Below are 11763 nucleotides of genomic sequence, written 5' to 3' on the forward strand. Positions count from 1 at the left end.
CAGAACTGCATTTTGGGGGACAGGGTCAAGGAAATTGTCCTAGATATCAGTCTCTGAATGAGCTGAAAGGTGGGAAAACGCTGTGGGGCAAGGCCTGGGGTGTTTTTGTCTGACGTCTTTCCACTGCCATCTGATCCTGTCAGCAGCAGAAAACATGGCACACTGCCTGCCCATCAGAGGTCCATTTGAGCCACTTGACTGACCCACTAAGGGCATCTTACAGCCTCTGCTCGTATACTGCCAGTGTCTGGAGAGCCCACCCAGTGAAACCTGCTGGTCTCCCCGCACAGAGTTTCCCAAATGGGCTACTCCTGGTCCATGGAGGGCAAAGGTGCCTGCTCCCCCCGACCCTCATTGACCACTCATCCCATCAACCCCACTCTGACCACTGACATCTACCAAATTCAGCTGATCTTTCTTCCTGGGAAATACGCCATTGTCTAGAAAATGTAGTGCCAGCAATGCCCACCAATAGAGGTGGCACTGCTGAGCTCTTTAACCTCTGATAATATCGAGCCAGCAGCTCTGATGGGCAGGCAGACATTCTTAATAGGGATTGCCCACTGCTGGTACCAAACCAAGCAGATACACCTCGCACTTTCAGTTCCAGTATCGCAACCATCTGGGTAAAATTCAACCCAAAGGTAACGTGTGTGAAAAATGGAAAGAAAAACTGTTTGGAGCTAAATTATGGTGAAATGTCCAAATAATTGGAAAATAAATCAGGGCTAATTTCAGCCTTTCCTCCACTAACACGTGCTCTCAATCGAGAAAACCCAATTTTCTAACCTTTTAAGTGGTTAATTGAAATCAGTAATATGTGAGGCACTCATATACTTTCAGTCAGCAAGACTCTCCAGCAAACATATGGAGCTAAAAACTGCCCCCAACAAGAATAAAATCCCGAATGTTGAGCCATGCAAATGAACAAAAAAAATCAGTTTATAATGAGACAGTGGGAACTGCCAATGCTGGAGAATCTGAGATAACAAGGTGTGGAGCTGGGCTAACGCGGCAAGCCAGGCAGCATCAGAGGAGCAGGAAAGCTGACGTTTCGGGTCTGGACCCTTCTTCAGAAATATTCCTTCAGAATTCAGAAATTTCTGAAGAAGGGTCCAGACCCAAAATGTCAGCTTTCCTGCTCCTCTGATGCTGTTTGGCCTGCCACGTTCATCCAGCTCTACACTTTGTTATCTCAGTTTATAATGAGATGTTTAAACTTTTGTAGTTACCTATTGTAGTCACCACAGTTCCTGCGAAGAAAAATGAACTGCTGAAGTCCCAGTTGCTTGGATTTGTGGAGTTTCCTGTAGGGTTTATACCTTTGTCCCAGGCATCTATAATGATCTTGAACAAATGAGAGAATGACGGTTAATATTATCGAAGTCCTAAAACTAACAGTAACTGCGATAGTTGCTGCAGAAAGAATGTTTTTAATAAAAGAATACTCCATAGATTTATTGATAGGGGAGCAGCAGATTTTTCTCTACTTAGCGTTTGAGTGTGAAAACTTACATTTGTGATAAAGCCAATGCTGAAATAAAAACTCTAGGCACCAAGGAACAAGCCACCGAGCCTTCACAGGAGGGTTGGGAGACGTGAGCGATCATTGGAGTGGAGAGGGTTTTGAGAAGCGCAGAGGGAGCTTGGGGACACAGTGGGGGGTTCAGGGAGGGATGCACAAAGGTAAGGGAAGAAGTTTGTTGCAACGTGTGGAGGGGAGAAAGGGAAGTTTGCAAGAAGTTAGAATCAGAGATAGCAGAGGACAGAACTACATTTGTAGAGAAACGGTAAAGGATTTTTGATGTTTTCCACTTGGGGGCAGGGAGCTCTGGAAATTAGAGGAGATAGGGTTAGGTGAACTAGAGGAAGTGTGGTGGTGCACAGAATGGAATAGAGATGTGAATGATGTAGAGCTTGTCCTGAGAGCAGTTTGGAAGGGAAACAGGGGAGGTCTTGAAGGAAATCCAGTAATCGCAAGACCTTGCATTAATACATCAAGGAATATTTCAAAGTTATTCTGAGACCTTTTACTTCAATTCTCTGCCTTAAGGCAAGTCTGGCCCATAGGGACATGGTATCTCCCACGAATAGAACAGGAGGCAGTTCCTGAATCCATTCAGGCAAAACAGGGATTGAACCCTGTGCTCTTGACAACAATCTGATCTATACCAGCTATGAAGCCAACTGAGATAACAAGGTGTAGAGCTGGATGAACATAGCAGACCAAGCAGCATCAGAGGAGCAGGAAAGCTGATGTTTCGGGTCTGGACCCTTCTTCAGACTGGGTGTCCAAGGATTGTTGTAGAAACATTCACTTTTACATGTGTATCAAAGCGTGAAGCAATAGAAAATAATGGCTGATCACGAACCTTTCCCATCTTATTGCCCATCAATAGCCTTTGCTGGAAGGATTTAAAAGTTGATACCTAACCTGCTTGCCTATGCTCTGAATGCATCTTCCTTGATCGTCAAATCCTAGGGATGCTACAGGCTCAGAGGCAGGAACACTACCCACTACACCACAAGACCCCAGTACAAGCTGAGATACTGAGATCAAATTGCATCAGTGCAGGTCACAGAGCCATTGACAAACAGACTCTTTGGTCCAACTTGTCCATGCCGACCAGATATCCTAAATTAATCTAGTCCCATTTACCAACATTTGGCCCATATCCTTCTAGGCCCTTCCTATTCATATGCCCATCCAGAGGCCTTTTAAATGCTATAATTGTACCAGCCTCCACCACTTCCTCTGGCAGTTCATTCTATACACTCACCACCCTCTGTGTGAAAAGTTGCCTCTTAGGTCCCTTCTAAATCTTTCCCTCTCTCCTTAAATGTACACCCTCAAGTTTTGGATTCCCCTACCCTGGGAAAAAGACCTTGACTATTCATCTTATCCATGCCCCTTATGATTTTATAAACCTCTATAAGGTCACCCCTCAGCCTCCGTCAGTCCAGGGAATATAGGCCCAGTCTAGTCAGCCTCTCCCTATAGCTCAAACCCACCAATTCTCGTAAATCTTTTCCACCCCCTTTCAAGTTTAACAACATCTTTCCTACAGCAGGGACACCAGAATCGAACTCAGTATTCCAAAAGTGGCCCAACCAATGTCCTGTACAGTCACAACATGACATCCCAACTCCTATAGTCAATGCACTGACCCATGAAGGCAAGTGTACAAGATGCCTTCTTCACTACCCTATCTACCTCTGACTCCACCGCTTCTTTATGTTCAAAGCTGATTCATTCAGACTGTTGACCTCTGAATTAGCTGAAGAAAGAAAGACAGAGAGAAAATAGATCAACTTCATTGTTTAAAATGATAAGCAAAAGTGTTATTTCTGAATTGGGCAGTCTATTGATTGTCTTCCTCTTAATTGTGATTGAATGGATGGAATCTGCAATAAATCTAATTTGCATGTTTCTAGTGTGATCAATGGGCTTCATCCGGAATTTAATGCTTTCGAGTCTACTGAAGAAGTATTAAATTCAGACATGGAGTATTACAGTTGCAAACACAAATAAAGTTGGCTTGGTCCCAAAGGGCTCCTTTCTCATCTCAGAGAGATCAGAGGGTCACCACGCCTCAGGCAAGGAACAAGGTTTAGAAGACAGAACATATCAAGTTTTAACATGTGTACATAGAACATAGGACAGTACAGCATAGGAACAGGCATGGTGAGGAGACAGGTGTCAGGTAGCATACCACCTGTCTTTACACTCACTCAGCTCTACAGATTTCCTTTCAGAATGAGAGAGAGAGGCAGGTATTATGGGAAATGAAAAGTGGGGGGTGGCACTGTTAGTGCAGTTGGGGAGGTTTCTTGAGAGAGTGAATAAGCAGGGCAGACGGTTTGCAGGGTCAGTGGTATCGGGCTTTGGGGAAGATGACAGTGAGTAGGGAAGGATGTTGCAGGGAATAGTGACAGCAGTAGAGCAAGAGCCTTGGCGGGAGGTGGGTACAATAGCAGAGATTGAATGAGTATGATGGAGCAGATGGTGGCACGTACCCTGGCGAAGTGGAGAAGGACATTGGCTTGCATCCTGCAGTGATGGGCATTTCCCCAGGCACCTAAGACTGGTTTATCCTGGGTGGCAGTGTCAGATCAGGCTGGCTGGCATATTCACCCCCACTGGTCCCGGGGGAAGTCCCTGCATCTGCAGCAGCCCATCCATCAGGACCTCCAGAGACCAACCTGCAAAACCGGAGACCAATTTCCCCTCTCTCCCACGTTTGGGGCAAATGTCAGCAACTGTGCAGGGCAGCTCTGGACTGGCAGCACTTGTCTGGGCTTTTAAAGGTGGCATCGGTGCAAAGGGCTCCAGTGAATTCCAAGATATCCGCTGAGTGGGGGATTGGTCTGGGAATGGCGTGTGATAAATGAGTGGAAGTCGGACCTGAAGGACTCTATAGGTCTTGGCAGGTCATTAATGAGGCAAGTTTGTTAAGATACGACAAAAGAACTTGCTCGGCCTCACGGTGACAATCCTTCAAAAAACTCGACGCAACTCAAGACTTGGCCAAAAAATCCTAAAGTCCAGCCCAACCTTTTGAGCCCAATGATTCTTCTTCTGAATCATTCCGAAGAAAAGTCACTGGACTCGAACCATTAACTCTGTTTGTCTCTTCACAGATGCTGCCAGAGCAGCTGAGTTTCTCCAACACTTCCTGTTTTTATATTAAACATGCCTAAACGCTCAGGTAAATGTAAAAAGGCAAGTTTACAGAGATCATGGACTGCAAGAAGGCAGTTCATCACCACCTTTTCAAGGGCGACAAGAGACAGGCAATAAATGCTGACCCAGCCAGAGACACCAACCTCTCACGAGTGAATAAAATTTTTTTCAAAAAAATCTTCCGCTGCTCTGGCAAATATTAATCCCACAACCAACGCTCCTGGGAATAGATTATCTCTTCATTTATCTCCTTGCTGTTTGCGGAGCCTTGATGGAGGCTAACCGTCTGCTGCATTTGTTTACATTACGGTAGAAACCGACAAATATTTCCTGAGCTGTGAAGGGATACAGAGAAACCTGACATTGTGAAATACATATGTTTGTCTTCCATGTTCATTACTGAGGCTGGAAGCAAATATGAACAAGACTGTTGTGAATAAAACTGAACTGGTTACAAATGAAGATGAAAATTCCTAAGGGTCTTGTTAGACTCGAGTCATCCAGGCACTGCTGAGCTTCAAACAATGTTGTCATAAGTAACCTGCAGAACTAAATAAGTCAAAGAAATTCACAATCAATTCATTATATCTGATTAGATTAAACTATGAGTAGTATAACCATCACCAAGACAAGGGGAAGATATTCAAGTGCTGAAACAGTCTAAGTCCTCTTCCCTAATGCTTGGGGTCTGAGATGTGATGAAAAGTAGATATTTTAACCCTATGAGTTAATATAATAGAAGTGTTTAAGATAATATCAGCAGGATGGACATGTAAATGCGGAAAATTAATTGAAGCTAAGTTGAAAGAATTGGATGGGTTCAAACTTATTCTCTTCTGGAAGGCAAGTCTTTGGTGACCGCTTACCAAGCTATAAGAAAGTACTATGATTTTTGCTACAGGTAGAACAGAAATGAATGGAGGTTGAACCTGGTTCTGTTGACACTCTTTAACCCACACACTAACCATCTCGTCAACTGTGTCAACCAGTCCCGGGTTCAAACTAGTAAAAAGTAAATTTTCAACGAAGGTTAGGAAGTTCTTCTACAGAGGAATAATGATCAAAGTATGGAATAGAGTTTCAGATACATTAGTAAGATCAAATAATTGAAGAAGCAATTGCATGTTGCATTACACATTTTCTATTTAGACGATTGGCTATTTCACCTTCTTTGGTTGTATTTATCTTTGGCAAAGAAGTCAAATTAATGATGTTTGTATGGTTTGCCCCTTAATCTTTTTAATATACATTTAGCAAACTCTCAGAACAATTTTCATTCTTCCTTAAGAATTTTGCAAAGTTAGTACTTCTGCCACTTCAGTACAGTAGTGTAGGCTACTACCTGGTCCAACTCACGTATGAACTGAAAATCCAATGAATATTGTTCCTTTTTCATATTGAAAATAGTATATTGTTTGTGGGATTGCCTACTCTTGGTTGATGATCAGAAGTGAATTGTATAAATACAAAAGCAACAGAGTTGGAAAAGAGACTTTAGAAACTTGTTCTGCAGATTCACTTAACCTTTATTAACATTATGGCTGTTGACATAATAAAACTGACTGGGAAATGTTGCAATGATGTCAGCTGTTGTCAAAGGTATATAAATCAATCTTTAACATTCATATTACAGAAAGATAAAAAACAGGTTGTGGGATCTTCGAGTGCACAAACTGACTGCCAAAGCTTTGGCTATCAATTTGCTTCTAGTCAAGGTACAGGAACCAGAGATTTGGGTTAACTGAAATTTACAGAGGTTGGAATGTCAGACGCTACTAGGAAAAAATTGAAATAGTCAAATCGAGAAGATCCTGAGGCTTGTTTGTGGATTTCATTGGGAACTTAGCTGAGAAAGGGGTGAGGTATCAGACTATGTTCTTTGTACATGCTACTGCCTCCCAGGGTATGCACCTGATCGGCAATGTAGCTGCAGTGAAAGATTACTAGAAATCCCTCTGAACAGGGAACAGGGTCTCAGATGAAGCTATGAATGCCACACATAACGTACCTAAAGAAAATGTTTGGTGCCTGTAGATTTTAGGTACACAGGTCATTTGCCCACTTTTACAATTGAAAATTTGTGTGTGGACCCATTGACCTTCATCTACCTCATTAATCATGTGCTTGATTGTTCAGGCTGCTCTGTTTTAGCTAAATAAATGGTAGGAATTTCAGCAGAACTGTCCACAATTTACTAAATGTAGCACAGGGTACTGCTTGCAGATCAGCAATTATAACAAATCACATTTATGCAGCCTCTTTAACACATTAAAACATCCTTAGCAATATTCCCTAAAACCCTGTATCAGTACATGGCTATGCAGAAACAGGGAACAAACAGGTAGTGCACACACACTATTCTTAATACACACATATGGAGAGTCTTTCCCCAGGACCGTCAGAGGAGAGGACTGGGGTTGCCATTCAGGTCAGTGTGGTCTCAGCTGAGTGGAGGAACACCCAACAAAACGAAGGTTAGTGACCTTTACCAATCCACCAGGGTAAGTGCCACCATCTTCTCTCTGCCCTCTCATTCTCACTCTATCTCTACTACTTCACTCACAATCCACCAAGGCTCTTTCCCTATCACTCTCACTACTGCCTGCAACATCTTCCCCATTCAATCTCACCCCCGCAAGTTATTAACCCTGAATGCCCTCTGCACTGCCTACTCACTCGACCAGGATAACTCAACGCCTTCCCTCTCCCACCCCACCCCAGCACCAGCACTAACAGCTGTGTCAACCACTTTCATCTCCCTTTATACCTCCCCCTCTCTCCTTACTGGAGAAAGTAGTCCACAAAGAACAGAAGGCTGGGCCGCCCACTATATGGCTCCTCACCAGTTATAAGGAGAGATTCCTTAGCCTGACTGTCCTGCGTGGCTACGTCCAAGTCCCTGAACTGGAACTGGAGGCAGCCCCTGACCTGCTGTGCTGGTCCCCCTGACTGAAGGTGGTCTCCTTTGACTGATGACTGCTTAAAACCAGGACTGGCTTTCTGGTTTTATGTCTGCACTAAGCTGCAAGGCAAGGTAAGGATGCTGTGGGCATCCAGGCATGCCCAAAGTTAATGACTGTTAAGAGAACAAGCAAACAGCCCTAAGATGCAGATTGGTCCTCTCCATGAGCTGGGATCCTGTCCCTGAGTGCACGGTGTCCTCGTCAGTAGCATTGATTTGATAGTTGCTGGTGCAGCCCAAGGTCCAGCATTGATGTGCAGAAGTGTACATAAGCAAAATGGAGATGTAGAGGGTCTGATGAATGTCCGAAGCCAAGGTCTGTGACAGTGGGGTGCACACGGTTGCTGCCAATGGCGCATACCCTGAGATATTTGGACCATGTTTCCAAGACAGAACTCCTTAGGAGCACGAGGCAAGCTGAGGTTGCCAGGTAACCGCTCAGCTCTCCATTCCGAGATTTCTTGGCAGCTAGTTTGTTTGCTGTGGGTGGTAATATGAGAAGCAGCATATTAATGAGGCGAGACCAGCAGTTAATTAGGCTGACAACAAGCAACAATTTCCCTTCATCGGCATCTCGCCTCTTCCCAGCGAGAATGTTGTCTCGGCTTCAAGAATTGTGTTGGAAAAGGCAACTCGTTCCTCCTGCTGTCGAGCTAGGCCTCACTTGGCTTGTCACATGATTTTTCCAGAGTTCTTGCCATAGCCCATATCGTCAGACCCCTACATGATTGTGCCCAGAGTTAATGTTTTGGAATCCAATATCTGAACAGAAGGGACTGAAAAAGTGATAATTTTTTATGCTGCGGAAAGTGAGTGGAGAAGTAAGTGGAACAGATTGATAAAGACACCCCAGAGCAAAAGACTAAGGAAGTGCTAATGGTAGAAGAGAAGCGATATAGGCAAAGAGCAGATGTTGATGGCGGGTGTTAGTGGTAGAAAATAGGTCTGAGAGGAAAGCCATACAAACGAACCACTTAGGGAGTTGGAGTAGGTTGGGGGTGGTGGGGGTGCAGGGGTGGAGGGGGGGGGGGGGGAACTGTATTGAAATGTTCACGATCTGAAGTTGTTCAACTTAAGATTTTTGAAGGCTGTAAAGTGCCAAGCACAAAATGAGGGGCAGTTCCTCCAGCTTGCTCTGGGCTTTTCTGGAACACCCCAACAGACCTTGGACAGAAATGTTAACATGATTGCAAGATGGTTTATTTAAATGGCAAGCTATCGAAAGGTTGGGGCCTTTCTTGTGGAGAGGCAGGAGGAACTGTGCAAAGTTGTTTCCCCAGTACTTCTTTTTTTCAGTGTATTAGGACTGTTTTTCTCATTGTGACCTTGGGTTGTAGCTTCAGACCTCCTCCAGATCAACAATGGACTGGCTAGCTGGGGAGAGCTATACTGTGGTACAGTGACAGGTCAATGGGAAGACAACTTTCTGACAGATTAATCAATTGGCTCATTGAAGCTATTCAGAGCAAGAGGGCTAGTAGGAACTGCAGATGCTGGAGAATCTGAGATAACAAGTTGTAGAGCTGGATGAACATAGCAGGCCCAGCAGCATCAGAGGCGCAGGAAGGCCCACGCTTCGGTCTAGGCCCGAAGCGTCGGCCTTCCTGCTCCTCTGATGCTGCTTGGCCTGCTGTGTTCATCCAGCTCTACACCTTGTTATCTCAGAGCAAGAGGGCACCAAGTTACAATCATTTTAACCACAGGGAAGCCAGGCATTGATATTCCTTACAAAAACAGAAGTTGCTGGAAAAGCTCAGCAAGTCTGGCAGCATCTGTGAAGAAAAAAAAATCTGAATTAACATGTTGGGTCCAGTGACCCTTCCTCAGACTAATTAACGTGTTGAGTCTGGAACGATTATTCACTCTGCTTCTCTGTCCACATGCTGGCTGACCTGTTGAGTTTCTATTTTTTTCCCCTTTATTCATTCACAGAATGAGGGCATTGCTGGCCAAGCAGCATTTATTGCCCATCCCTAATTGTGCCCAGAGTCAACCACATTGCTGGGGGTCTGGAGTCACATGTAAGCCAGACCAGGTAAGGGAGGTAGTTTCCTTCCCTGAAGGATATTAGTGAAACAGATGGGTTTTTCCCATCCAACAATCAGCAAGGGATTTATGGTCATCAATAGACTCTTAATTCCAGATATTTATTAAATTCAAACTCCACCATCTGCTGTGACAGGATTTGAACCCAGGTCCCCAGAACATTATCTGGGTCTCTGGATTAACAGTCCAGTGATAATACCACTAGGCCAGCACCTCCCTCCTCACTCAACATTCTCTGTGTTTGTTGCTGTTTCAGTTCCCACAGTAGTTGTTCCGGAAGTTGTTAAGGTTTTTTGAAAAGTTTCTTTTGAGGAGTGATGACCTTTCCAGGAATTGCTTAAGTCCATCTGGTACAGGTACACACACAGTGCTGTTAGAACAGAGTTCTAAGATGCTAAATCAATGCAATTCATTTTCTTCTCCTTTTAATAATGACAATACTTCAAATGCCTTGCGGAACGAGAAGGTACAAAGCTGAAGGTTACGAGAAATTACTGAAATCTTGGTCGATCAATCTTGTGTCACAAAACATTAATTCTGATTTTTTTTCTTCTCAGATGCTGCCAGACCTGCTGAGCTTTTCCAGCAACTTCAGTTTTTGTTCCTGATTTACAGCATCCGCAGTTCTTTCACTTTTTGTTGATATTCCTTACCGTGGAGCCATGAGGCCTGGGTTCAGGTCCTACCTGTTCCTGAAGGGTTTAATAACATGTCTGAACAGGTTCGTGTCTGGAATCAAACAGGATACTACTCAACTGGCCATGGGGCACCTTTGCCTTGGAAGTGAAGGTGGAGGACAAGAAGTTAGAAAATAGTTTTTTAATGTTCCTGAAGCTGAAGGCCAGATGGATCAATACTGCCCCCATGTGGGTGTACCATCACCTTGCCTCACTGATTAATTTTCAATTTGTCAGTCAGCACCTCATAGCACTTCAGTTGGATGCGCCTTGCTCCAGAGATTATTTGTTGCAACTCTTTAAACCTCTTGCAGTCCCTGTCCCTGTCCCTGGTTGATGACACATGCTTCAGACAAATGGAAACATCAAAGAGATATTGATAAAACGGTAGAGCGGCTTATAGACAAACGATGAGGTGTAACGATTAAAGAATATGACATTATGAAAGGGTGGGAGATAAAAGATTGATAAGTTCCCAGCACTCTGGAAAAAACTAACCATTCAGTACAATTGCTTTATCCTTTAATGCTCCTGCTTTAGATCAGCAGTAAAAAGTGCAGAAGGCACTGACCCTGCCAAATCTTGCATCTTTGAGACTCTTGACGTATCCGGGGACATCTCACTGGTAGTTTGGAGTGAGATTAACACATAAAAAATGAGGGCCAAAATGACTTTAATGACTGGGCAGTTTTGGGAATATGCAAGATTCCACCACGTCTTCCTTGCATTGGGAATTTGAAGGATTGTGCCCAATAAGTAAGGCAACTGGTGAAGTTGAGATTCCTGAATCAAATTCATTCCTTTCTGTAACATTGTGAATTCAGTACTAGCTCTCCTCAAGGTAACTTGATTGAAAGAAAGTGTGAGATTGCTTTGTTCTTGTACTTTGACACAAAGTTCCTTCTAATTTCAGACTAAATCCATTCTTCATACCTTCTGTGAAACCTCATTTAACTCTTTGCCATGGTATAATTATTAATTCAGCTAAATAAGAAGTTAATACATTGAGCTCACTTTCCTCTTCCACCTCTGGTCTTAGTGAAGAGCCTCTCTTTGCTGCTCCATTTTACCTTGTCTTTAAAATTAAGATATTGGCTATATCCCCTGCTGGTTTGACTCCAGTGAGACTTGTTTCTTGGCATTAGTTTTTGTATTAGCCTGGACTGTTCCATCTCCACAGTCTCTCTCCCTCTGAGCATGCTTCCTTCTTTGGGGTTCACTTAGAGACATAGAGCCACAGGAAACAACTTGTCCATGTCGAAGATAACAAGGTGTAGAGCTGGATGAACACAGCAGGCCAAGCAGCATCAGAGCAGCAGGAAAGCTGACGTTTCAGGTCTGGACCCTTCTTCAGAAATGGGGGAGGGGAAGGAGATTCTGAAATAAATAGAGAG

The 11763-nt window shown here is 43.9% G+C and overlaps 2 protein-coding genes across 2 annotated transcripts in view; both read right to left on the reverse strand.

Annotated features, from left to right (window-relative positions):
• The window catches only part of kif6 (kinesin family member 6), a 504857-nt gene that overhangs the window by 85830 nt on the left and 407264 nt on the right, over positions 1–11763 (reverse strand). The window lies entirely within an intron of this gene.
• LOC109921522 (potassium channel subfamily K member 16-like) overlaps positions 1–11763 on the reverse strand; it is a 38530-nt gene that overhangs the window by 13544 nt on the left and 13223 nt on the right. The window contains exon 2 of the mRNA XM_020521544.2: positions 1233–1347. Within this exon, the coding sequence (XP_020377133.2) occupies positions 1233–1347 (115 nt within the window). The remainder of the gene's footprint in view (positions 1–1232; positions 1348–11763) is intronic.

This window comes from Rhincodon typus, chromosome 5 (assembly GCF_021869965.1).
Source record: "Rhincodon typus isolate 14 chromosome 5, sRhiTyp1.1, whole genome shotgun sequence".
NCBI classification, from domain to species: domain Eukaryota; kingdom Metazoa; phylum Chordata; class Chondrichthyes; order Orectolobiformes; family Rhincodontidae; genus Rhincodon; species Rhincodon typus.